Genomic DNA, 25,901 nt, shown 5'->3' on the forward strand with positions numbered 1-25,901 from the left:
TCATGGAATTACAAGTAAACTTTTCCTATAATTTTGCCCAATTAAAGGGTGTTTCGTGTAGATTTTCTTTCTTCATCACTAAGAAGTTGTAACACCCGGACCAGTCAAATCCGCTTTACAAAAATTTTGTATTTATACGTACAAAAAGTTCACTTAGAATTAATGAGTATTTTTTTTTTTTTAAATGGACTACAGATTTGGATTTTATTTTTGTTGGATATTTTTTTATTGAGTTTGTTAATTGAATTAAAATTATTAAATATTTTTTATTAGATTAGGTGAAATCTTTGTTGAGAAATTGTGGGGTAAGTTATTTTTGAGGTTTAATCGAGACCAAAATTAGGGAAAATGCCCAAACTTTGTGCGCCCAATACGAGGACCAGCTATCAGTTTCCACGCCATGCACATCTTCTCCCCTTTAGGGTTCACGGCGTCAGAGCATGTATAAATACATACGCTCTGCACTTCATGCAAACCTTGCTTTTTCTTTTCCAACCTAGGGTTGCCGTAGCCTTGAGTCCTTCAGTGAAAATCCTCCACAACTATTTTTCCACCCCTCACGGCCATCACATTCCCACGCAAAGGTCTGCCCAACCCCACACCGCAGCTTAAGTCCACGTCCAGGAAGAACACGTAGCCAAGGTAACAACTAACAGCTACCCCACGTGATGTCCAGCAACCCACCTCTTCTTTCTTTAGCCACCACGTCGCAACCCCCTTTCCTCTGCTCAGCCACCGTGCAAACGCCAAACAGAAACCAAGAACCTAACAGCCTCTGTTTTTAGCAACCGAAACAGAGCAACCCTCGCATCCACCAGTCCATCGCAGCTCCTCACGTCGAGCACTGCCAAAGGAAGCAAGACGCCGTCCACCTCCGCAGAAAGTGCCGTCGGACACTACACGCCACTACAAGTCCGCCGCTTTGCTCTCGGTAAGCCACACCCGATCCTCCCCACTTTCTCACTCTCCGTCTCTCTCTCTCCCTCCCTCATCACTCTCTCTCTCTCTTTCTCAGTGCTCAGCCGCCCTGCTCCGCCCAAGTACTCTGCCGCACGCCTTCTTCCCTCTCGGTAAGCCTCAGCGCACCCCCTCTGCTAGTGTTTGCTTTGTTCCAAAATAGGAAAGTCTTCATTTGTTCTAATTGGTACGTACCCTATAATTTTGATTCTAAAATATTCTTAATTTAATATCTTTCTCTTTTGTTAATTGCGAAAATCTACCATATTATATATATATATATATATATATATATGCTGTTTTAGACTATGATCACAAGGAGATCATCATAATATCATATGTATTTATCTGCCGCCATGGTTATACAGAAGAATATGAGCGAAGGCAAGAAAACCAGAGGCCGACAAAGGATAGAAATCAAGGAACTGGCGGAGGAAAGCAAAAAACAAGTAACTTTCTCGAAGCGCCGTGCCGGCCTCTTCAAGAAAGCCGGCGAGCTTTGTGTCTTGTGCGGCGCGGAAGTGGCCATCATCGTGTTCTCTCCGCATAACAACGTGTTCTGCTTCGGCCACCCAGATGTTGAAACTGTGCTCGACCGCTATCTCACTGGAAATCATTCATCCTTCTCGCGCACGAGTTCGTCTGATTTGCTCGACCAGAACCTCAATAACGTTAATAATGTGGGTGCAGCGGAGTTGATGAACATACAATATGCGGAGGCGCAGGAGGAGTTGGAAAGGGAGAAGAAGCGGCTAGTGGAGATAGAGGAGGAGGTGAAGAGGAAGAAGATGGAGAACAATGGGGAGTACTTGTGGTGGGAGGAGGCGGTGCTTGAGAATATGGAGTTGGAAGAGATGGAGCACTACATGAGTGCTTTGCAAGAGATGCGATGGAAAGTGGGGAGCAGGCTTGAACAGTTTAGGATGATGAGATCTGCTACTCATGATGCTTGCGCCTGGGATTCGTGGGGAACTATGTTGCTTTAATTTTATCAAGATTAATGACTTCTCCCATGCATCTTTATTCAGATTAAAGACTTAATTCGTTTTTCTTTCTTTGAAAACATGAAACTTGTGTTTGAATATCTGACCTAATTAGGACGGAATTAAATATATTTTGGGTAATCTTTTTTTCTCACTTAATTGCATTGCATGGAGAGACTTAACCTGTTTACGATCAGACCCCAAGGATAATGCTATATATTGTGTATTGCTGCAGCATGCTTAATCTCTTTACTCTCGTACATTCACTGATTTCGTCTATAGCAAAACCCACATTGCATAGAGAGATCACTTGAAGAACATATAATTTCATCTTAATTAATAGATCGGCCTTTAACAAACCATTGATCATCAAATTATAGAAAACTATTTTTCGCTAATCAGACCTTATACGTACAGTACTATCACATGCAATGAGAATCAAGTTGCTTAAGATGCTATTAATTATAACCTGGAGATTAGATCAGAGTCAGCTTTCAAGATAATCCTCTTTTTAATTAAGCCCAGCCGCGTCTCATCCCTACCAAAATTTGTTGCTTTTGGACTTGAATGCATGGATTGAAACTGCTTCTTAATTCCAAAATTAAAACCACCACACATACATATAATATATATATATATATATATATATATATGTGTGTGTGTGTGTGTGTGTGTGTGTGTACAAAAACTTGAAATATTGGAAGGTTGGGCAGATGATCTGGCGCTGGAGCATGAAAATTGATCAGATGAGAGACTAGATTAATTTCTACACTAATTTCCTAGATCACCTTAATATAATTAGGTCCGTTATTGACACTTATTAATTAAGTAACTGCTAAAACAACGTTATACTTTCTAATTAACTTCCTACTTTAGTATGGCGTTACAAACTTACATGAGTATATATGATCAATCTTAATTCTAATTTCCAACTCTGTTAAAAACCCATTCATTGTCTAGATCAGTCCTATAACGGCAGAAGCACACATGCGTACGGCCATATTCTGATCTTATAACCTCTAGCTATCTTGATCTTCATGCATGCAATGGCTAGAATGATCATGAGAGATCACCCTTTTATTCAATTAGGTCATCTGATTATGGTGGTCATGGCATTGGCATTTTGGTGGGTTCAGTTCTTTGGTTTGACATCGGGTTGCTCCCCTCCAGCTGGTTGCCCATCACCATGCAGCTCAACTAGCGTCCGATATTACCAAGTTGGCTCTGTCTGGTCCATTCCACCATCCCCAACTTATTACGCCAACTGGTCCTCCTCCAATTTCTTCCGCACCGGCGACTTTCTCAGTAACTCCGACTCCATCATACACCTTGTTCAAGATCCATTAGGATTATATATATATATATATATATATATATATATGAGAAATACTCTCCAGCCACAAAGTTATGATACAAGTTAAAGTAATCTCACAAATTGATATCTTAATGTGGTCCGTCAGATTGTAAATATATTTTTATTATAACGTAAATCTGACGGTTCACATGGAATCACGTCAATTTGTGAAATTACTTTTTTATAATCCCTTAATTTGTTGGTGTAGCGTGTAGCACTCCCCTCTCTCTCTCTCTCTCTCTCTATATATATATATATATAATGCATTGGTCTCATGTGCTAGCTAGTTGCATTGAATGCACCCACATGATCTGGCCTGACTCCAATGATTTTGATCTTGTGTCTAATTATCTTAATCTGATTATCATGTATTAGGTTTTAATTTCAAAACGGGAGAAAACGATGTGATTCAAGTGTCAAGACACGAGTACGAGAGTTGCACCTCCTGCAACCCCTTTAATGTCATGAACTTTGGTCCTGCAAACTTTCAACTCACCGAGGAAGGCGTCTTCTATTTTATCAGCAACTTCTCCAACTACTGTGCGCTTGGGCTGAAAGTTTCGGTCAAGGTGCACGGGTGCTCCTCCATTAACGGATCTCAGTCTGCTCCATCACCGTCACCTTCTCCGCTTCCTGCTCCTCCATCTTCATCGCCTTCACGGCCAGCTCCTCCGCGTAAACCTCCAGTTCCAAGCCCGGCACCATCGACGTCACCTAATTATGGCTATCCTCCAGAAGTTGGTGCTCCGGCCAATACTGATCATGACAAGTCTATGGCAACATTAATGGAGCGTGGAAGGTGGTTCGGCGTGGGTTCTTTTGAAATTATCTTTCGCTTGGCTTTTGAAATTTGTTTGGTGGGATTTGTCATTCTTGGATGATCTAGGAAATTAAGTTGGATTTCGGGTATAATATTGTAGGAATTAAGCATTGACTGATGATCACTTGAAATTGCATTCTTTAGGATGTGAACACTTGTTATTCCACTTGATCCACTCGTAGAATGAGACCAGAAATTCTCATGAAATCTAAATTGAATATCTATTATCAATAAATTTACATTATAATTTGTGTTTTTCCATCATGGCAATCTGTGATTGTTTGCATTTAGTGAGAGAGCGCGTGAAATCTTCTACTTAATTATGATCAAAATTAGTCAGATCATGCTCATGTGTACCATTATCTCAAATCTCTGCTCTGACGGTTGATGCAGAGCTTCCCTTACCGATCTTTATGCCACCATATTGGCATCCCTTTTAACGTCCATGTTCAACTTTCCATGACAGAAGAGTGCAAAATTAATGATTTATCAGACTCAAGCAACAATCCATATTGCATCCCTTTTAACGTGCATTGACATATTATTTGCAACGATATAATTATTTACGACGAAAACAGACTCATTTTAACAAAAAATAATCATTTTAACAAAGAATAACAAGTCCCATATATATATATATATATCACATTTACACACACACTTGCATACTAAGTAACTCTTGAATTTTCTCACCGCGCACTCCATCCATCAATCCTGGAAGATATAGCATGAGGCAACTAATAAAGTAGATCTGAATCAGAATGTTGTTAATTATTACAAAAATCCTAAAAGAAATAAATTCTCTTTTTATTCCTTGATCAAAAACGAGGGTTTAAGCGAGGATTTATCAATAAAATTAAGTACCGTCTTATTTAAAAAATAAAAAAAAGAATCTTATAGCTCATGGCACCACAAAAAATTGTATTTGCATGCATGATATATAGTATCAAATTACAGATAATCGCAAGTACTTTTTTCATCAAAACTAATCGGTGAAAAGCAACTAATAACATTAACTAATCTCGTATCTTCAATCTTCTAATTAATCTTGCTATAATCTGATGGAACTAGCACTCACTTGAAATCTGTTCATGAGGAGTCAATCGATGTCGTCGTAGTGTACATGTGATGAGGGTGTAGTACCTTATCAATCAGCTCTAGAGAGAGATGTGTTTGGAACTGGGACGAGCGTATTCCGGCATAGTGGACAATTGGGATGCATCCTTAACCATGGATGGATGCAATTTGGATGGAAGAGATGGCCACAATCAGGCAGCAACGTCAGCAGCACGTCGCTTTCTTTATAATCGTCCAAGCATATGCAACAAGAAGAAGAAGCGCCCGAGCTGCTATTTTGGAGTATGTATTGGGCGTAGAGGAGCTTTGGGAAGTTGTGGAGAATGGCTTCATCAAGGCCAACTTTAATGGCGACGAAGACTGCGCCTTGCTGATCAAGATTTTGTGGGGAACGGCCGGTTTGACTAAGACGATGAGATGCAGACGGGTAAAGGCGGGTGCCGAAAAAATAAACAAGGTATGAGAGTAGGATGAGGAGTAGGATGATTCCCAGAGGGAATACGATCGCAAAACGAAAATCATCATGAACGCAGTAGCCCATCATGCTACCAGTAATCATGTCCATGTTTCCTTAACATGAGTAATTAACAAAGATCGAGAAGAGATCAAGGAACGTTTATATATATATATATATAGAGAGAGAGAGAGAGAGAGAGAGGTGATGATTAATGTATCTTGATCATGAATGACCAAAGAAGAATTTGTTTCTACTTCTAATTATCTTAGGGCTTCGTGGGAATTAGAGTTGGGAGTTTGAAATTTGAATGGGTTTTTAATTATTTTATCACATAATTATATATATATATATGTTGATCGGTTAGGAGTTGGAGTCATGTTATTATTCGTATACAATATATATATAGTAGGATCAGTTGTACTTATGAGGTTGGTGCGATTGATGATCCATTGCAATTCCTATCTCATTATGATCTCCTATAAGTAGATATGTATTAGATCATGATAATTAAGTAATGGACTATAAATAATTTTTAAAATATTTAATACTGCAATATTATTAGACTCCTTTACGGTCCAAATATAGTAATAGACGGAAAGGCCCCCATTTTAGAATAAACTTGACCAAAATACCTTTAGTGAAAGTCCTATTTCATCTCCGTTTCATTTACCCATAAAACGGAGCGTTTTATTTATGAAGAAATGAAGAATATTATCATTAATTCTTCACGCTATATATATACATAGGCAATTAATTAATTAATGAACTATATCCCTATATATATATATATGCACGCGCACACACACGGTGCAAGCAGTGCTTATGTGGAAAAAGAAATTGTTCGTTTTGGACTTTTGGATAAAACACATCGTTTTGGTTCAAGTTAAGGAGATCTCCCATTCTCCCTCCCTTGTCTTCCACATTCTTGTTGGAAATATTTTTAAAATAATTAATTATATATTATATTTATTAATAATATTTGTGGTTGATTTTGAAAGTTGTGAATTATTCTGGAAAGAGAGAAGTTATGGAATATCTATGACAGTTATAATATTTTGGGTGTATACATGCATCTCAAGCCATTAACTGGTTGAGTTGTATTTATGTCCTTAGATTAACTAGAGGGTTGGAGTTCGAGTCATCTCCAGGGCAAGATGGGTTTTTAAGTGTTACTTATGAAGAGAACCTTTTGTGCTTGCGTGCCTTTCTACATGCGCGAAGCGTTGTGCGCTGGGCTCAAGGGCATGCCGCACTGCATGCGGGCGTGCACAAGGCGCTGCGACGAGGGTCTCCGACTCTCCATGCGCAAGGCGTTGCGACGCATAGGAAAGAAAAATTAAATTCCTATGCTGTTGTGTCATTGGACTAAGTTTAGTCCAACTGTTGCGTCAATTGGCTGTAGACACATTATATATACATATTCCAAACAGTTTTCAGAAATACAAAAAGTAATAAGTTTTCGTTCACAATCTTTGGTCATTTATAAATAGACTCATTAGCCTCCCATTTGAGCATTCCAGAATTGAATTTCGAATTCTCTCTCTCAAGTTTTTTATTTCTTCAAAACTTGTTAGAATTTGTTAGAATTTGTTTGTTCTCGAGAGAATAGATTTTTAATTTTTTGGTTGAATAGTAAAATCTAAAGATATTTAGGATCTAATTTCACGTATGCATAATGCAGTTAGACAAACAGACTTGTTCTGAACTTCATTGTATCTTAGAGGTAAATTTACTTGTAATTCATGTACATACTGTTATTAATAGGTGTAAATATTATCTTAAAAAAAACGACATTATAACACACCTTAAGACAAATTTTCTCACTATTTATTGTTTTGCAGCCCCTTAAAACCAACAATTCTAGGTCCCTCCGAATCGTTACCTTCTCAACCTCCCTTCGAAGAACATGTTCCTTCCCTCCGAATCGTTCCCTCCCCCAGCTCCCTCCCTCAGACTTGCCCTCCCTTTTCCCTCCCTCCGAATCGTTCTCTCCCCCACCTCCTTCAACAAAATAAATTTTAAAAAAACAAGAGTTAGGTTATGGCGACAGAGTCATCGGAATGAGAAGATGAAGGGAAAATTACAGGTGGAAATCCAGTGATGATAGTGGAAGATGACCTTAGAGAAATGGGGAAGAAGGCGGCCTGGAGTGTCAACGGCAATGGTGTCTCTTCTCTTCGCGACGACAACCTCGAGACCTATTGCAATAATTAAGTTACACCCACACCCCCCAAAACCAATCTCTCCAATTTCTTCCTCTTTCTATCTTTGAAAACCTAACCATTGCGTTTATTATTACATTTTTGGGTCTTAGATTAGATGGCGCACAACCTCATCTGGTTAATATTCAATTCCAAAAGAAGGTTAAGCTTCAAGTATGTGATATGTAGATTTTGAGCTTAGATTTTGCTTGATTCTTCTTTTTTCTTTTCTTTTTTAACTAGTAGAAATTAATGGGTTTGTTTTGTTTTGAAGTTAGTTGTTCTTCATTTGGATTTCAAGCTTGATGAGAGCTATACTCCGAGTAAGATATCCATTTGTGCCGGTGATGGCTTCCACAACCTGAAGGTACATAAGTTCTCTGTTTCGGACTATTGATAATACGTACGTCTGAGTGATTGCGTCAATAGTGATTTAATAGGAACATGTATAAGTTAGGCAGTGAGTAACGTCTTTTGTTTTTAAGTGGAATCTGTTCTCCCTGAAAATATTTTTAGGAGATAAAAACAATGTAACTTGTCAAGCCAACTGGCTGGGTTTATCTATCCTTGTCTGGAAATGATCCTAGGTAGCGATTGAAGCCATTTTTACGTGTTCTATTTTTGTTGTTTTTGTCTCAACCGCTCGCATATTAATTATCTTTCCTTCCTGGAAATGATCCAATGTAGCCTTGCATTTGAGAACTTCAGAAATTCCTATGAAGAAGCCGTAGCTATTGCATGGTTATTATTGATATAAACCATGTTAGAGCTAGAAGAGGCCAAGCTACTGCTAGTCACAGCTTAGCAGAAAGGGTTAGAATGGGAAAGATCAATGAAAGACTCAGATGCTTGCAAGACATTGTCCATGGATGCTATAAGAGCATGGGAATGGCAGTGATGCTGGCTTAGATAATTAATTATGTCTGGGCCTTACAAAATCAAGTCGAGTTCCTTTCGATGAAGCTTACTGCAGCAAGTTCATTTATGACATCAACTCAGACACACATGCTTTAGAGACAATGCAGAGAGCCAAAGCATATAAGGCAAAAGAGTTGGAAAGACTAATGAAATAAGGGTAGGGAGGAGTCATCTGCCGGCCAACCTCCAATCCAAGTTTTTGTACAGATACATATGTGTGCGCGTGTGTGGTGGTTTTAATTTTGGAATTTAGAAGCAGTTTCAAATTTCAATCCATTCAACTCTGATCTCCAGGTTAGTACTATAAATAGCATCTCGAGCAACATGCATGATGATTCTCATAGCTAGCGCGCATGTAATAGTGTATAAGGTCTGATTAGCTAAAAATATTTTTCTATCATTTGATGATCAATGCAGGTTTGTTAGGCATGTTAATTAGATCGAAGAGAAGCCAATGTTTTGGCTCATTGTTTAGCCAATAACTCTTTAGAGTTTAGAGACGATAGATCGGATGATTAATCCATGCATATTATATGGATCGGAGGCACCTAATTTAATATGAAATTTTTGTTTGTATTTTGTGCTTCTTTACATATATATATATATAGAGAGAGAGAGAGAGAGAGAGAGAGAGAGACCCTAAAATCTTTAAATTCTAAGTAGATATATTGGAAAAAAAAATGTTACTTTTGTTCATGGCCGGATGAGGCAAATCCATTAATTTTTATGTTCGTTAACGCCAATCCATTAACTAAGATTAAGATGAAATTATATATGTTCAAGTCTCTCCATGCAATGCAATTAAGTGACAAAAAAAGATTACCCAATTATATATAGATATTTCCGTCCTAATTAGATCAGATATTTAAACACAAGTTTCATGTTTTCAAAGAAAGAAAAACGAATTAAGTCATTAATCTGAATAAAGATGCATGGGAGAAGTCATTAATCTTGATAAAATTAAAGCAACATAGTTCCCCACGAATCCCAGGCGCAATCATCGTGAGTAGCAGATCTCATCGTCCTAAATTGTTCAAGCCTGCTCCCCACTTTCCATCGAATCTCTTGCAAAGCACTCATGTAGTGCTCCATCTCTTCCAACTCCATATTCTCAAGCACCGCCTCCTCCCACCACAAGTACTCCCCATTGTTCTCCATCTTCTTCCTCTTCACCTCCTCCTCTATCTCCGCTAGCCGCTTCTTCTCCCTTTCCAACTTCTCCTGCGCCTCCGCATATTGTATGTTCATGATCAACTCCCCTACAGCCACATTATTAACATTACTGAGGTTTTGATCTTGCAGATCAAACGAACTCGTGTGCGAGAAGGATGAATGATTTCCAGTGAGATAGCGGTCGAGGACAGTTTCAACATCTGGGTGGCCGAAACAGAACACGTTGTTATGCGGAGAGAACACGATGATGGCCACTTCCGCGCCACACAAGACACAAAGCTCTCCGGCTTTCTTGAAGAGGCCGGCACGGCGCTTCGAGAAAGTTACCTGTTTTTTGCTTTCCTCTGCCAGTTTCTTGATTTCTATCCTTTGTCGGCCTCTGGTTTTCTTGCCTTCACTCATCTTTTTCTGTATAACCATGGCGACAGATCAATACATAGAACATTATGATGATCTCCTTGTGATCATAGTCTAAAACAGCATATATATATATATATATATATATAATTTTCGTTCTAAAAGATTCTTAATTTAATATCTTTCTCTTTTGTTAATTGCGAAAATCTACCATTATTAATTATGTCTGAGAAATCTTGACACAACTTCAAAGTGATGAAGAAGAAATAAAATCTCAACTACACGACATCCACTTTAATTGGGCATATATATATATATATATATATAGCAAAGGTTTGCTTGTAATTCCGTGATTTGCTCTATTAAAAAAAATTCCAACTATGTCGATCGATCGGTTGACTACGCTCCAATTCTAGTTAATACAATTTCTTACTATCCAAATTAGAATCATCAAATAGGAAAAAAATGGCCCGGCTCGCTCATAGAATTCGACTACAATTAATCATATTTTTTAAATTCTATAATTTCATTAATTCCATATTTTTTTAGAACAAAGCGATTTTAAAAAGCTTAATTCATGCATGAAATCTAATTAGGACAAAATTAAAATTAGAAATAAAACTGTAAGTTTCACTTTATATATGGACGTACTATTTTCTATCTCCTATCTTATTTAAATTTAGACAAAAACTCGATTGATATTTTTTTCTATAAATAACTAAAAAAATTATAAACGCATAACACTTCATGTATTGTAAAAGAAAACTTGGCATGGGATGCCAATAGAACAATTGAAAGCTGAAAAATAATAATCCAAAGGTCAAAGGTGTATACTTTATACACTTTCATCGACCTACTATACAAGATGTGACACATTTATTACCATTGAATAATCCTTTATTAGATATTTTTTATCATCCAATAGTGATAAATATATCACATCTTACATAATGGGATGAGAGTGAGATGGTGTTGTGATGTATAGCATTACTTATATAGTAACTTTGTTTGGCAACAATACATCCGTATGATCCGTGCCACAATATATAGTAGTAATCATCAAGAGAGTATTCTCTCCCAATTAATTAGTACCAAACACAAAAATCAACTCAATTAGAGAAATATTTTAGTCACAAAGAAATTTTATAAAAATAAAAGTAAAAATTGATATGGTTTGATATAGTACATGATTAGATTATAAAGTTATTTGTATTGTAAAATGGATCTAATATATCATATGAAGCCACATTATTTATAGATTTATTTTATAAAATGTTTTTATGGTTTTAACGCTTCTCTTAATATAATTAGATGAAAACTAGACCACCACGCTTAGTGTGTATACTAATTATCCAATTTCATCACTTTTTAATCACCATACTTATATCAATAAGAGGAGTACTATAGACATAAATGAATTACATAAAACTAAACCTAAAAAATAACATAACTTCATGTGATCTGTTAGATTAATTTTACAATCTAAAATATCACATTAAGCCATGTCATTTTGTAGATTTATTTTTGTCCAATTAGCCCTAATTTATAGTTAAAGCATCTCTCTATCAATAATTAATATATAATATCATTAATTAGTGATAATTAAATAAAAATATTGGTCGTTAGCTAGTGACCTTGTAGCATAATGACATTTGTTTAATTTATCTTTCATGATCATGAAGAATGTTGAAGAGGAAGCAAGTTCTTATGCATGCTCCTAAGTATACATAATCCCTTAATAAATAAAAAAAACTTAAGAAAATTGAATTGGTCGTTATTTTAAAAAATTTTGAGAAATTTCACATTATTCATCCAAATTATCATCCAATGCCAATAATTAAAAAAAGTTAAAATTAAGGGAATTTGGTAAAGGTCATGATCGATTACACTCAAGACAGTCCTAGGGCCCGCCGAATTATGACCGTTATAGCCACTCCACTCCTCTCTCTATCGCACACGTGTCCCTTCTGGTGTTTTTCACCCGTAGGATCCACCCAATCCTTCTCTGTCCCCACGACGTTTTCGAATTTTAAAATGCTGCAACAACTTTCTAGCCGTTGTAATCTCTCTCTCTCTCTCTCTCTCTCTCTCTCTGTGTCCAAACACCATCTTGTGGACCGAAAAAAAGACTCTTTTTGCCTATGCTTCTCACTCATATATCATCAGCTAAGAAACCCCTCTTCTCGAGCTTTGAATATTCCTTGCCCAGATTAGATTTTGATACTTGAACTTCGAGAAAATGAAGGGAATTATCAAGGGAAAGCTGTTAAAGAAGCTCAAGTCGATTCGACCTATTGGGTATCTGAAAGTACCTGATCGAATTCTTCAAGTAACTGCATTATCAGAAGAGCATGCTGAGCCTATTCCGATTAATCAGTATCTTGAAGTTCAGACAGAGTTGGTCTGCAATGAATTGAAGCCGAAGAAGGCAATACAGAGCGGTGTGATAGCGCAAGAGCCTGACATTATCGATGTGGCAGAGCTTATGAGAGACCTTGAAGAGGATTTTGACGAGGATTTGGACAACAAAGAGAACATTGTGCCGCCAATGGAAGCAGAAGACCCGGTGTCTTTCCATAAAAAAGAGAACTTACTGAGATCGGAGCCCGAATTCAGGAAGAACAGAGCTTTGGAACCGTCGGAATTGGGAACTGATATATGCCGACAAACCCCTTTATCGGAGATTGACATCTCGTCTTTCCGGCGGCCGGACTTGAACTCCAGCAGCCTCTTCGACCCAAACCTACTTGCCGCCTTTGAGAAAGCGATGAAAGAGCATATTCGAATTAGTGAACCAGAGAAAATAGCCAGAATCGAGCAAGAGAGCCTTGAAAAGAAAGAAGAAGAAGACGAGGAGCCCCCGTTAAAAGCACGTCGCGTGGAGGAAGACGACCCGCTTTTAGGCTTCGAAGAGAAGTGCCCGCAGGGGGGTAGAGACTCGGTAATCTTCTACACGACGACGCTTCGAGGGGTAAGAAAGACGTTCGAACAATGCCAAAGCATTCGTTTTCTTTTAGAGAGCTTTCGGGTACTATTCTACGAGCGGGACGTGTCGATGCATATGGAGTTCAAAGAAGAGATGTGGGGGCTTTTGGACGGCAAACCACTTCCTCCGAGGCTTTTCATAAGGGGGAGATATATTGGCGGAGCCGAAGAGGTTTTGACATTGCATGAGCAAGGGACGTTCCGGCCGCTTTTTCAAGGGGTCCCGATGGATAATTCCAATGGTGCGTGTGAAGGGTGCGCCGGAGTCCGATTTGTGCTCTGCTTCAACTGCAATGGCAGCCACAGAGTCGTTGACGATGATGGACAGTCGAATATGTGCGAAGTGTGTAATGAGAATGGCTTAATTATATGCCCCTTTTGCTGCTGAAAAAGCATTTGGGATTGCTATATAATTTCTTGTGTATCTATTACAATTTGAGTGCCTACTTTTGTTTTTGTAGTTTCTTTTTCTTTGGGTGTTTTGAACATTCTTTCCATTCATTTGGGGTGCTCCGCTACATTCCTTGAAATATGAACATTCCTTGGCTACATACATGTATTAAATTGAGCGTTTTCATAGCTCCAAGTAGAATTCAAAGAGAATAAATTGAAATTGAGATCCATTTTGTTTTTATAATGCGTCGTCCGGATAGATTTGGATAAAACAACAACAGAGCTCAGATTTGCAAGGAATCAAGGATCTCTCAGCATCACCGTTCAACCATCTATATCGGGTGCATAACAAGCCCAGAAAAGTTTCAGGAAATGACAATGGAGATGTCATTTTCTAACTCCACAAGTTGAATGCATTTTCCTGTCTCATCACAAAATATAGATAATCTCGAGTCTTTAACGATGATTATATTTGCTTATAATTCAGTGGAAAATAGAACACCTAAAACAAATAAAGAGTTCAATGAATTTGGCATCATCTGGTCACATAATTGGCATACAGTTTTTATTAACAGCAAAATCCGATCCAAACACAAGCACAGTCATACCTGGTAAGTGGTATGGAATAAAAATAAAATGCTCCTCATTAATATCATCACATCCCTACCAAATGAAGTTCCAAATCCACTCCTTGTAATCTATTAAATTCCAACCTTCAGTTGCTCCAAAGCAAAGGTAAAAGCATAATAAACAAAATATTGCCCGGACATGATCAGTGTCGTCCATCAGTATCTCCTGGGATAGCGATCCATAAACCTGCCAGACGGGCACTCATATGCCAGATGTCCACGTCCACCACAGTTGTGACAGATCATCAAGGGGCCCATGCAATCCCTGCTCATATGGCCCAGCTGCTGGCAGTTCCTGCATACAACATCACGGTAACCACCACTGCGAACACTACCACCGCGCTCGCCAATAATATTGGATTTCGGACACTGTCTAGCCACATGCCCTGCTACATTGCACAAGTTGCAGATGGGATCATTTGGGCAATCGCGTGCCAAGTGACCTGTCTTCCTACAATTGTTGCATGCCTTCTCATTTGTACAGTCAGCTGCAATATGACCCTGCTTATAACAGTTGTTGCAAAGCCTCAAGTCCCCAGGGGGTAGTGCAGGAGCTGTGCACTCTCTAGCACGATGTCCAGCCTTACCACAGGTGTGGCAGATGCCCTCATTTGGACAACTGCTGGCCATGTGGCCAGGTTCTCGGCAGTTCCAACATAGTGACTTTGTAGTGCATTCTGAAGCAATATGCCTGAACAAGACGAACATATCAATATTGAATGAAAAGTCACGGTTAAAAGACATAAAAATCAAAGGGTGAACAACACCATTAGATGAGGCAAATTTTATTCCCATGAGGTCCTGCTCTCCATTAGCTAGAGATATTGAAACTCTTAAGAACTCCAAGCTCCACTAATGGGACATCCAAACCTTGGAATTCTTATTCTCATCCTTCAAGGATCACATCCTTTTTCATAGAGATTGGCGTAACTTATGCTCTGTTTTAGGTAAGTTAATCAACAAAAGCAAAGCTATAAGGGTGCCACCCAAGTACAAGAAAGTGCAAGTATACAAGATATGCACTTAATCAACAAAAGAAAAAAAGTGCAAGAAAGTCCTGAATACTAGAAACAGATTAAACATGAGCATACTTATAAAAAAAAAAAAAAAGATTAAACATGAGCATTCATCAAAAGATAAAGAGAATGGATCGAAAAGCCCTAAGCTCCTGTGTCGTCCTCTCGCAATCCTAGAAATAAAAATGATACAGTGTTGGTTGCCATTGAAAAAAGTGGCGTTCGCCTTAACGGATATGCTTGAAATCAATTTTTTTTAAAATGTAGTGTTAGATCAAAGGCCTCCATTGTTTATAAGCTGATGAGGGTAGCTGAAAAGATAAGGTAGAGGCTGAGGCAAAAGTGAAGTGGAACAGAAATGGAGCAGCAGGGGACAGAATTTGATGGGGGTGGTGAAAATGGATAATGATAGGGTTACTACCCATTTACTACTCTTTTTGTATTTGTTTTTTTTTTAATTTTTTATTTTACTTAATGGTTAAGGATGTTAAAAAAAGACTTAAAAGAAAATGATAAAAAAATAAAAAACTTCAAATACACGATAAGTAGTAAATGGGTAGTAGGAGGGTAGTAACCCTATCACTACCCAGTGAAAATAGTGGTTAATTATTGATTAATGACACTGGCTTAGGCAGTGATGGTGGCAGTGGCTCAAAGGTGAAGATGGAGCAGATGGTGTGCAGATAAAGATAGTGAAGGTGTTGGTAATTTTTGGAAGGAGTGCTGGTATCTAAAATGCAATGCAGGGGCTGCAATAGCTATTTGCTGTGGTGGTTGACGTAAGGTGAGTTTTGGTTTTCAGTGGTTACATAGGCTGTAACAGCAGCTGCAGAAAGTTGGTTAAGTTAGAGGTGGAGGTGGTAGTGTCAGATGTGGTAACAAAAAGTCTATTAAAACTTGCAGATATCAGGTCTACACGTTTCTAGGGAAAGCACTAGCTAATCTCTAGTGTCAGAATGATGTGTACTCTTTGGGAAATCATGAAAAACTTACTAAGACTGTGAAATGAGTAATGCCTTCAAGTACGAACACAAGCTTTAACTTTGATGAACATAATGTTTCAATCAGAAAGCAGTTCAGAAGTTTACTTACCCAGGTAGGCCACAATTGTGACAAATTGCCACATTAGGGCATTCTCTAGCAAAGTGACCTGGACGTTTGCAATTCTTACACAGATTGTCACGGCTGGAAACAAAACCAGATACAGTAAAATTTAAATAGCAAATAATGAAATAGTAAATTCTACATCCAAAATCCAATTTCTATAAGCTCAGTCACCTTTTGATATTCCTATAGAATAGGAAAGCGTTACATCACAATAAATCTTGATATTCTTTCTTCTTTCCTTTTCTTTTTTATGAGTTATTTAAGTTTTATCAATGATCAAATGAGGTGTTGCCCGAGTGCCCAGGTTGTACATGAGATACATCTAAGCAAACAAAAAAGCTCAAACAAATAAATATTGATATTCAGCAAAAGAAACCAGCTGGCATATTATTGAATACTAGTGCATGCTCATGAGAGCAAGGAAGTGGTGTGTGTGGGGGAGAGAGAGAGAAATACATTTAAAATATATCATCAAACAAAAGTATGCAATGGGATTCCATTTGAAACATAAACTACACCGAGTACACATTGTAAATCTGTAACGATTCAAGGAAGATCCATATGGTTTATAGGAGGTCCATATATGTATAGCCCAGCATACAAATTCTAACATTCAAAATCCTTATTTGTGAAGCAAAATTTGGGGAAGGGGAACGTTTCTATAGCCTCATGTGTTATAACCTTCATGTGGCGACATGAATTGAAATTCCTAACAGAATTGGCACTGGTCTTGAAAATTACAATATTTCCAAACAATAGTTTGAAAACAAAGCAAAAGCACATAATAAGAAAGCAAGTTATAAAATATGAACTTTAAAGATTTTAAGGATAAATTCAAGTATCAGTCTTGTAAACCCAAACAGGATGACAAGTACACAACGAGATTTTCTGTAGTGATTCAGTGAAGCATAGAGCTTACTTTTTCTTCCCTAGCACACTAATTATGCAGAAAAAAAATAAATAATAGTTTTTATAAGTAAAAGAATAAAATAAATAATAAATATTCAGAAAACCTGAAACCCCGACGTGAATCTCTCCTGTAAGGTGCATCACGATAGGAAAAGCGATCAGAACGGATCTTACGATCCAATGGGCTCCTGCTCCTGCTCCTGCTTCTGCTCTGGCTGCCTGAACTCATATTTAATATTCTCCCTAACACCACCTACCACCACTGAACTGCCGAAATTCCACCACCACAACACCACACAGCCGCCGCTTCCTCCCTGTCCACATAACAACCACGCACCCAAGATCATATCCATGTGTCCATACCAAACCCCTTACTTTCAGCTCCAAAATAGTAAACACCAAACCACACCAAACCCCAACAGCAAGTAACATATAATTTCAATAAGAACGATCTCATTGCAACGAACACCACTGCATGCAGCACCCAAACATTGAGAACCCAGTTCCTCAACTACACCCTTCATTAGAAATTCAAGCATCCCTTGCAAACAGTCAACCTTCCCAATCCAACACCAATCCTATATAGATCGACTGGATTCAGACTCAAAACTTCTTATGCAATTGAAAAGAGAAGAAAACGAGGAAGAGGTTGCGACAAGTTCCTTATTTGACACAAGGGAGAGAATTTTCAAAGGTATGCATCACCATGATTTTAGAAACTGGACCATTGACAGACCAAGAGAAGTGAGAGGCTGATGACTACAAGTAATTTAATTCACACAAATTGGCACAAACTCATTCAAATTGGCAGATTTTACTAAAAACCTGAAAATTTTCAAATAAACTATTGAAACTTAAATCCTTATCTTAAAAGCATAAACAAACAAAAACAAGCCCCAAATTTCACAATTCCCAACTATCATCAGACAGGCTGCCATTACTAAAACACAATTTCCAAGCACAAAGCAGACTAGCGGCAACAATGACAACAACAATCGACATAGAAAGAACCGTCATCATAAACAACCAACACCTAATCTCAAGTTTATGAAATATAAAGAGCAAGAGGAATGATAAATTAATGAAGGAGTGAACCGAAATGGGGACAAATTTTGAATGAAAAAGAAAATAAAATAAAAGAAACGAAAATGTTACCCGATATGGCAAATAGCTCACGGAGATATCAGAAATCAGATAGCCTCAAATAACTTAGACCGACCTCTCCAAGGACGGTGGGTTCTTGTAACAGTTAGGGCTGAGATGCGACGGAGGCCACCAGTGGGCTGACGGCGTTTGGAGGCTAGGGTTGAGAGAAGATGAAAAGGGGAAAATGAGAAAGGAAGAAGGAAGGATCGGGAGATAAGGAGGAGAAGGCATCTCGCGTGGGTGGGCCTCTTATGGGCCGAGCTTGGACTTAAGGCCTTGGGCCTATTTTAATTGTTAGACGTAAGGACATTAGCCCATTTAATTTGTAAGGGCTCCGGCCCATTAGTTGCATTGTTGTTATTTCTTATTTTCACAGTCAGTAACAGTAGCACTACTTGCTATATATAGTTAAGAGATTCTAGGGAATCCGTTTTGGGGGGCTATTTTTGCTTGATTGGGTTTTTTATTTTATTTTTAGTTTTTTTATTTGACTTAGTCTTTAATAAAATATTGTTTAATAATATTTTATTTTTTTAAAAAAAATATTTAAAAGTGTTAAAAAATAATGTGAAAAAAAAGTCACTAAGTAAAAAATAAAAAACTAAAAATAAAAAATAAAAAACCCAATCGGGCCAAAAAAGGGAGCCCGCTAGCATTTTTCTCTATAGTTAATTACAAACAGATGAGGTATATGTTCACGTTAATTGGTGACTTCCTTTATGCTGAATACAATATTGAAATTTCTATTTTCTCTAATCTCTCTCTCTCTCTGGAGGCTTCTCACCCTCGAAGTTGAGACTACAATTTCCTGGGTTTTTATATTTTAATTCTCATATTGCTATGCTCGACAAACAAATATATTATGGATAACACATTAAGACTTCATTTATTTTTACATATAAGATGAGATAAGATGTGTTGAATTGAGATAAAAGTTAAAAATTAAATAAAATATTGTTATAATATATTTTTTTAAATATTATTTTTATTTTAAAATTTAAAAAAATTGAATGATTTATTTTATTTTATATAAAAATTTAATAAAATTATAATAATTAGATAAAATGAGATAAATTATAAAAAATTATAAAAACAAATGAGCCGACCATTTATTTCAATTTTATATTTTGTGAGCTCATCATACTATAATTTTTTTACAAGTCAATCTCTCTCTTTTTGGATTGAGCATAGTTGAGAGAGGTCATCTACTATTTGAGTGGTTGACTGACACCTTAAAATCTGTAAAAATCGACTTAAATTTAATGGAAATCTACAAATTGATCATTGAAAAGAGTGTTGTTATTCTTCAGCTTCTTCGACCATGTTATCCTTGTACGGTACAGTTAAGGATGTTGTATATTTTTAAGAGTAGTGCTATATAGTATCTATTGTAGTGGTGTATATAATACACACACTACAATCTACTAACTTCTTTTTTCTTGATAGATGGATGATATGATGCCATATAGGGTGTGCAAAGTGGCTGCTCTAAAACAGTAACTTCTCCTAAGATTATTTCTATTTTTAATGATTTCGTGTGTCAATCACTTGGACTATATTTGATTTCTAAATTCAGTTGAGATCAATTTAATTTTAAACTGATTCTAATATTTAAACATTTAATTTTTAAATTACTAAACTCATCTCAACTCAAAAATACTAAACTCATCTTAATATCTAAACACATTTTAAACTCAATTTAGTTAGATCTCACATAACTCCTTACACTACTTAACTCACTACTTTTTATAAAGAACTCAATTCAGCTCAACATCCAAGCACAGCCTTAAATAACAATAGTTAGGTCTTGTTTGTTTTCATAACTACTCTCAACTCATCTCCTCTCATCTAATTATTATAACTTTTCAAAATTCTCATACAAAATAAAATAAATAATTAACTTTTGAAATTCTAAAATAAAAATAATAGTAAAAAAATATATTCTAACAATATTTTATTAACTTTTTAACTTTAATCTAAATTCATTTATGAAAACAAACCGACCTTAAAATATGTCACATTAATAGGTCTGATTAAAAATGGCAAGATTTATAATCATGAATAGCATTTCTCTAATAAAAAATGTGTAAAAAAGAGGAATCTATTGTAGGCATCCATTCACCTTCTCTTGGAGGTTATGAAGTGAGCCTTGATGGCTGGCCAACCCTTAATGGCCAGCCGGGAGTTACATGTAGAGAGGCTATTTACATAGCTCCTCCCTCCTTTGGATACGTACGTGTGTAGTACAAACATAAATCTCTCTTTCAAAATGATTCTCTATAGTCCTGACATCTAGGTTGTAGAATATATGAATATTGTTTTGATATATTATCACGTAGCATACTTCACTATTGCCGGAAGGATTTTGGATGAACAATAACGACAATAGAGAATCTGTGGAACAACCACACAAGATATACAATTTATCAACGAAGTAATATCGCTTCTGTTGTATACTTTAATCTAATTTTTTTAACAAAATGTCTTAATTGCAAGATATCAAGTCAGTCCATGGATTACATGAAATGATGAAAACCACAAGGAGTCTCTAGGGTGCCCACCCTGGCTATAGGCAATTTGCTGACATAAACAAGTGAGTGATTCAAAGACATCGAAATTAAAAGGACTACTAGAGAAAAATCAAGCCAAGAAAAGAGCTCACACAAAGTGATCAATCCTGGCAACAATGGATACGTGCTTTTCTATTTTAACATTATTACTATAAAGGAAAAAAAAAATTTTATTAGTTTGACACTGTATAAGAATTCAAACGTTTGAATTGGATTTTAAAATTTACGAGGAATGGTTTATAAATCGAAGAACTTAGCACTGTGAACAGTCATTTACATAACCCAATCAGAAATAGGAGATTGACCATTTTGAGAAAGAACAGAGAAAAAAAAGAGCCACGCAACTCCAAAACATGTAAAACAAAAGGGAGAGGCTTCCATTTCCTTGCTTTACAATTAGAACTGAAAGCACCACCATTAAGAAAAACATCAAAAAGAAAGATGGTCTTTTCTTTCTTGAGCCATTTTGTTAACGAGTTCTGTTACATACAGTCACTTTTACATATTTCTTGCGTACTCTATTGATGTGATTGGCCAAAACAGTTACTTTATATTAAAAAAAGAGACACAATCAATCACATTAGTAGAGTGCGTAAAGAACATGTAAAAGTGACAGCACATATAGTTTTTGTTAACGTAAACAGCCACCACAAGAAAAACAGACAGAACATATGTTAGTATGCTAAAACTTTCTACACTTCAAAAGAAGTCCCTTGTGCATCTGCCAATGTGGTTGCTTGTAAATCACCTGTTTCGGCCACCGGAGATTCGGCCATCGGGTGCAAGAACCGGGTGTGGTGGAACTCAATTTGTAGCCTGTGATGAAAAGTTGCTGATCCCATCAAGCCCTTCTTGATATCAATCTCTAATTCCCTTATGGGTATTGCGGCCAAGAAGCTCTTAATATACTCCCTGCATGATTCCTTCCCCTTACAAACTACCTCTTCTTTCTCACTCTTCTCTAACTCATTAGATTGGACTAGTAGAGTCCCTTCAGCTGAAGTTTCCCGACTGTTTTTAGGTTGCACCTTATCAGTAGTTGGTTCTTCATCCGATGCTTGACCCTCATTTGATAATCGCACAATAGTTGTGTCTTTATCAAATTTGAGAATGTATGCCTCATTGCATCCTTCATAAAGCCTCTCCCCCAACGTGTCGATGATATAGTAAGCATCCTCCTCCACCTTTAGGACAAAGAAGTGGTCATTCCAACATACAATGAAGACCAAAGGTTCGTCATTGCTCGAGCAGTTCGATGCAGAAAGGCTGATCTCATCCCAAATGCTGTCGAATGACATGGCACCATGTAGGAAGTCAAAATCCTCCTCTGCCAGTCCTGCATGGAAGAATCCGATAAAGGACTTCTCTGGAACTACAGAAAGTGGACGGATTTTAGCTTGGAGAATGGTCTCAAGATCGAAGTGTTTGTCAGGAAACTGTTCTATGTAGGCCTCGTTCTCACAAAGATTTCTCCATTCTAATGATCCGTCTCTAATTAGCCTGTCAAACTCAGATTTGATGGGAGTCTCATCTCGGTTGGAATGCAACCAGTCAGCAACAACTGCAACCAGAGCTGTACATGCACTCTCCCCAGCAGCACGTTCACTCCTCTGATCAATTGACGCAAAAAAGACTTGAGTTTGGAGCTTCAATTGTCTGTCACGACAGGTTACTTCCTTGCACTCCCAACTACCTATGGCAAATTTGTCATCCCCAAATTCAGATATCGATGACCCATCAGAGCTGAAACCTTCTTTCTTATGCCACTGCACGAAACATTTTTGTCAGTAGGACAAAAACTTACATAATTTTATTTTATTTAAAGTGGAAAAAATAAAAGAACAACAGCGACAATAAACATGGGGTACTAGTGGACAGAAGAGTTAAGCCAAAGGTTTGATACTTACCCCAGAACTGGACTCATCAGAGGAGGTAAGCTGCCTACGATCATGATCGATATCATCCCCACCTTCCTCTTCGTAATGCTTTTTCAGAAGAGGCTCCCCCTTGGCATTACGAGACCTGAAGCTTAGTTTTCTCTTCTTCCAAGAAAGGATATTCCGCTTTGAATTTTGCTGCAAGTTTTGCTTTGAAATTGATGCATGTGAACTTTCAAGATAATAGCATCCAACATCCAATTTACTGTTGCTGTAGTAGATCCATAATTCATCTTGACCATCGTTTATCGAATTGGAGTATGATAATCCTCTGGCACCAGCACAGTTTGCAGAGGCCAGTGTTTCATAATTGAATGGCTTGATACTAGAATCATCCTTACTTTCTTCTGATAGCTCCTCGGCATCACCATCATTAGGTGAATCTCCGTAATAGGGATAATTGCACTCAGGATCTGTGCTTCTGTCAGAGCACCTGCCATCACTGCTCTCTTCTTCAGGGCTTGCCTTCTTTGCTCTTCCGGCTGAGACATAATCTGTAAACGTTTTCATTTTTCTCAGACCAGCTTTAAGAGCCGAAAACTCATCTTTCTCAGTTGATCGAGTGTCTGCATAACAGGGTGACAGTGGAAGGCACGCTATTGATTTCTGCACTGTCTCCGAAGGTTCTAGAGCAGTTATCCATTCCAATAAACTGAGAGATAACTGCATTATGGATGAACTTGGGATGATATAAACAAATCTTCCATTAACAAACATCAAGGAAAGAGATCAACAATAAGAGAAAAGCATACAGAAATCACACTAAAAATTTGTCAAGGCACTCACACTAAGTGAGGGACTGGTCTCAGTAGCGCAGCCAGGGACTTTGACAGAAACATTTATTTGAATCTCTCTTCTGTCGACTGCAAAAGCATGTTCTGCTAAGTTCAATGATGCAGTTCCAACAACAGGAATCTTGCTCCTGGACCCTTCCTTCATACCCTAACAATCGGGAAAAAAAAATATCAGCAGCAAACCAGTTAATCAATGAGAAGAAAAGAATGAGCCTCCAGAAGCAACATTATAAATTGGACATATATAGCCCTTAAATTGGTCGAGACAAATTTCACCATTCAATTAAAAAGTGGAATACTGTAGAATTCATGGCATACTGTAGAATTCATGACAAGCCTCAGATCAAGCCACAAATTTTCAAATAACACCTATGCATGATAGTAGTCTCAATAGTGCTCTGGTAAGATGTTGATGATGATGATGCATGTCCAAGTTGCTAGCACCCTTTTCCTCGGATACCGTTAAGAGTCTAAATCAACAAAACTGACCACATTTTGGAGCAGAGAATATACCAGCTTATTATTCATAGATGCGTGTCAAACATCTGGATGAAAGTAACGTCTAGTGACCCAGATGTAAAACAGTGACCACAGATCTCAGCGCTGATGGTTAAAAAAAAAAAAATGCTACAGAAATTTCAAATTCCAAAAGGATCAACAATAAAGGCAGCACCAAAATCACATACACGCATCCATTTAAATGACAGGTAGTAGTCCACAAACTAGAAATATAATAAAAGAAAATGTATGCACGATCACAGCTAACATGACTACAACTCAAAATTTTCAATTCCACCGGCGGCCGCCCGGGGGGAGGGGGGTTGACGACAAAAAATAAACCCCTATAAAAGAACGAAACCATTATTATGAACTAATCCCAAAAACATCTGAAGGGAAACAAAAGATTGATAACTAAAAAAGAAGAGAAAAATAATTATAAAAAGACGACAAACTTACATTGAGCACTGAAAATGAGACCTCCCATGGAAAAAACACACCCTCCTTGTGGGACGAGAAACTACACAAACTCCGAAACCCCTCGTTCCACTCCACCACCCCATCATCTCCAACACCTACTTCTTTGGTGAAATTTCTCTTTACAGAGCGTCTCAACGAACTCAAAGCTCCCTTCTGACCTTTCCACTTAATCTCACACACCAATGCCCTTTCTCCCTCGGATTGAGCTAAACATAGACCTTCGATCCGGTGAATAAAAATTATGGCTTCGAATTTCCTCGATGGCAACGGGGGCCGTGATGGCCACCGTATCAGCTTTACCACCATTGGCTAAGACGATGAAAGCCAAAGATTTTGTGGAATAATTTGAGCAAGTGGGTATTGGAATTATGGAAAAGACAACAAAGATTTGTAAAGATAGAGAGTCTGAGAAATTTGAGGAAATGGATACTGAACATGCAACGGATAAAGATAAAAATAAAAATAAAATAGACTCTGTGATACGGTTTGAATTTAGAAATGAACAGAGGATGAAAGGGGTTGGAGTTTTCGGGGTTTGGTACAGAAACCGTTAATGGAGATAATGACAACTAGATTTCAGAGTTTGAAGGGAGAATCAAGGAGAGAATGAAGGGTGAAAAGCTAGTAATATATATTATTGGAAATGCCGTTTGTCATACAAAAACAGAGAGAGAGAGAGGGGCCGGCACTGCAATTTACCTAAGAACCAACGTCTCTCTTTCCACCTACGAAATAGTTTTAGCAAATATGTCCTTGCATTCTTGTTTATTTCATCGTGAAGTTGTCAACTCTCTCTCTCTCTCTCTCTCGCCCCGTGTTTCTTGTATTTTCTTTACTCTTTCTTTTAAAACTCTTATTTAGATAAGAGATAACTATTTATCGAATATGGATAAATACATTAAGAGATATTAAACGTGTGTTTATCACATAAGGATAAATACATTAAGAGATATTTAAACGTGTATTTATCACATAAGGATAATGATAAAACATTATCATTAATATATATTTCAATTATTATAAATAAATCTTAGTTTTTTATACAACTGTAAAATAATTGTAAAACTCTTCAAACTTCAAAATATGATTAAATGGTTCATATTTTTTAAAGTTGGAAAATGACTTTTATAAACTTAGAAT

At 37.3% G+C, this 25,901-nt stretch overlaps 6 protein-coding genes and 1 long non-coding RNA gene across 13 annotated transcripts; 4 read left to right on the forward strand and 3 right to left on the reverse strand.

Annotated features, from left to right (window-relative positions):
• Positions 1 to 379: 379 nt before the first annotated feature.
• On the forward strand, positions 380 to 2,127 carry LOC121238678 (agamous-like MADS-box protein AGL61). 2 transcript variants are annotated; one of them, XM_041135657.1, is made up of 2 exons: positions 380 to 931; positions 1,263 to 2,127. In XM_041135657.1, exon 2 carries the CDS (start codon positions 1,296 to 1,298, stop codon positions 1,941 to 1,943), a length of 648 nt encoding a protein of 215 aa, XP_040991591.1. In that variant the 5' UTR covers positions 380 to 931; positions 1,263 to 1,295; the 3' UTR covers positions 1,944 to 2,127. The 2 variants fall into 2 exon arrangements, with proteins under 2 accessions (XP_040991591.1, XP_040991592.1); XM_041135658.1 differs by having other exon boundaries at positions 771 to 931; positions 1,326 to 2,120.
• Positions 2,128 to 3,006: 879 nt separating this feature from the next.
• LOC121239444 (cucumber peeling cupredoxin-like) lies at positions 3,007 to 4,300 on the forward strand. Its single transcript, XM_041136691.1, has 2 exons — positions 3,007 to 3,245; positions 3,670 to 4,300. Exons 1-2 carry the CDS (start codon positions 3,041 to 3,043, stop codon positions 4,173 to 4,175), a joined length of 711 nt encoding a protein of 236 aa, XP_040992625.1. The 5' UTR covers positions 3,007 to 3,040; the 3' UTR covers positions 4,176 to 4,300.
• A 961-nt stretch (positions 4,301 to 5,261) lies between these two features.
• On the reverse strand, positions 5,262 to 5,756 carry LOC121239445 (putative RING-H2 finger protein ATL71). Its single transcript, XM_041136692.1, has one exon. It carries the CDS (start codon positions 5,754 to 5,756, stop codon positions 5,262 to 5,264), a length of 495 nt encoding a protein of 164 aa, XP_040992626.1.
• Positions 5,757 to 5,819: 63 nt separating this feature from the next.
• LOC121238692 lies at positions 5,820 to 16,977 on the forward strand. The gene is made up of 2 exons (XR_005935151.1): positions 5,820 to 5,849; positions 16,870 to 16,977. It is a non-coding gene; the product is annotated as an uncharacterized LOC121238692 (long non-coding RNA).
• LOC121238658 (uncharacterized protein At3g28850-like) lies at positions 12,368 to 13,742 on the forward strand. Its single transcript, XM_041135626.1, has one exon. The coding sequence runs from the start codon at positions 12,537 to 12,539 to the stop codon at positions 13,668 to 13,670; it is 1,134 nt and encodes a 377-aa protein (XP_040991560.1). The 5' UTR covers positions 12,368 to 12,536; the 3' UTR covers positions 13,671 to 13,742.
• LOC121238670 (zinc finger protein GIS2-like) lies at positions 14,216 to 18,723 on the reverse strand. Of its 5 annotated transcripts, none has more exons than XM_041135647.1 (4): positions 18,556 to 18,682; positions 17,441 to 17,650; positions 16,413 to 16,505; positions 14,216 to 14,995 (listed from the first exon to the last, which is right to left on the reverse strand). In XM_041135647.1, exons 2-4 carry the CDS (start codon positions 17,563 to 17,565, stop codon positions 14,461 to 14,463), a joined length of 753 nt encoding a protein of 250 aa, XP_040991581.1. In that variant the 5' UTR covers positions 17,566 to 17,650; positions 18,556 to 18,682; the 3' UTR covers positions 14,216 to 14,460. The 5 variants fall into 5 exon arrangements, with proteins under 5 accessions (XP_040991581.1, XP_040991579.1, XP_040991580.1 ...); XM_041135645.1 differs by having other exon boundaries at positions 18,492 to 18,671; XM_041135646.1 differs by having other exon boundaries at positions 17,441 to 17,914; positions 18,492 to 18,671.
• Positions 18,724 to 21,664: 2,941 nt separating this feature from the next.
• LOC121238645 lies at positions 21,665 to 25,442 on the reverse strand. Of its 2 annotated transcripts, none has more exons than XM_041135609.1 (4): positions 24,741 to 25,442; positions 23,776 to 23,931; positions 22,960 to 23,652; positions 21,665 to 22,818 (listed from the first exon to the last, which is right to left on the reverse strand). In XM_041135609.1, the coding sequence occupies exons 1-4, from the start codon at positions 25,065 to 25,067 to the stop codon at positions 21,745 to 21,747; spliced, it is 2,250 nt and encodes a 749-aa protein (XP_040991543.1). In that variant the 5' UTR covers positions 25,068 to 25,442; the 3' UTR covers positions 21,665 to 21,744. The 2 variants fall into 2 exon arrangements, with proteins under 2 accessions (XP_040991543.1, XP_040991544.1); XM_041135610.1 differs by having other exon boundaries at positions 22,960 to 23,668; positions 24,741 to 24,879.
• Positions 25,443 to 25,901: the final 459 nt, after the last annotated feature.

The sequence above is a fragment of the Juglans microcarpa x Juglans regia genome, chromosome 7D, assembly GCF_004785595.1.
Source record: "Juglans microcarpa x Juglans regia isolate MS1-56 chromosome 7D, Jm3101_v1.0, whole genome shotgun sequence".
Classification (NCBI taxonomy): Eukaryota; Viridiplantae; Streptophyta; class Magnoliopsida; order Fagales; family Juglandaceae; genus Juglans; species Juglans microcarpa x Juglans regia.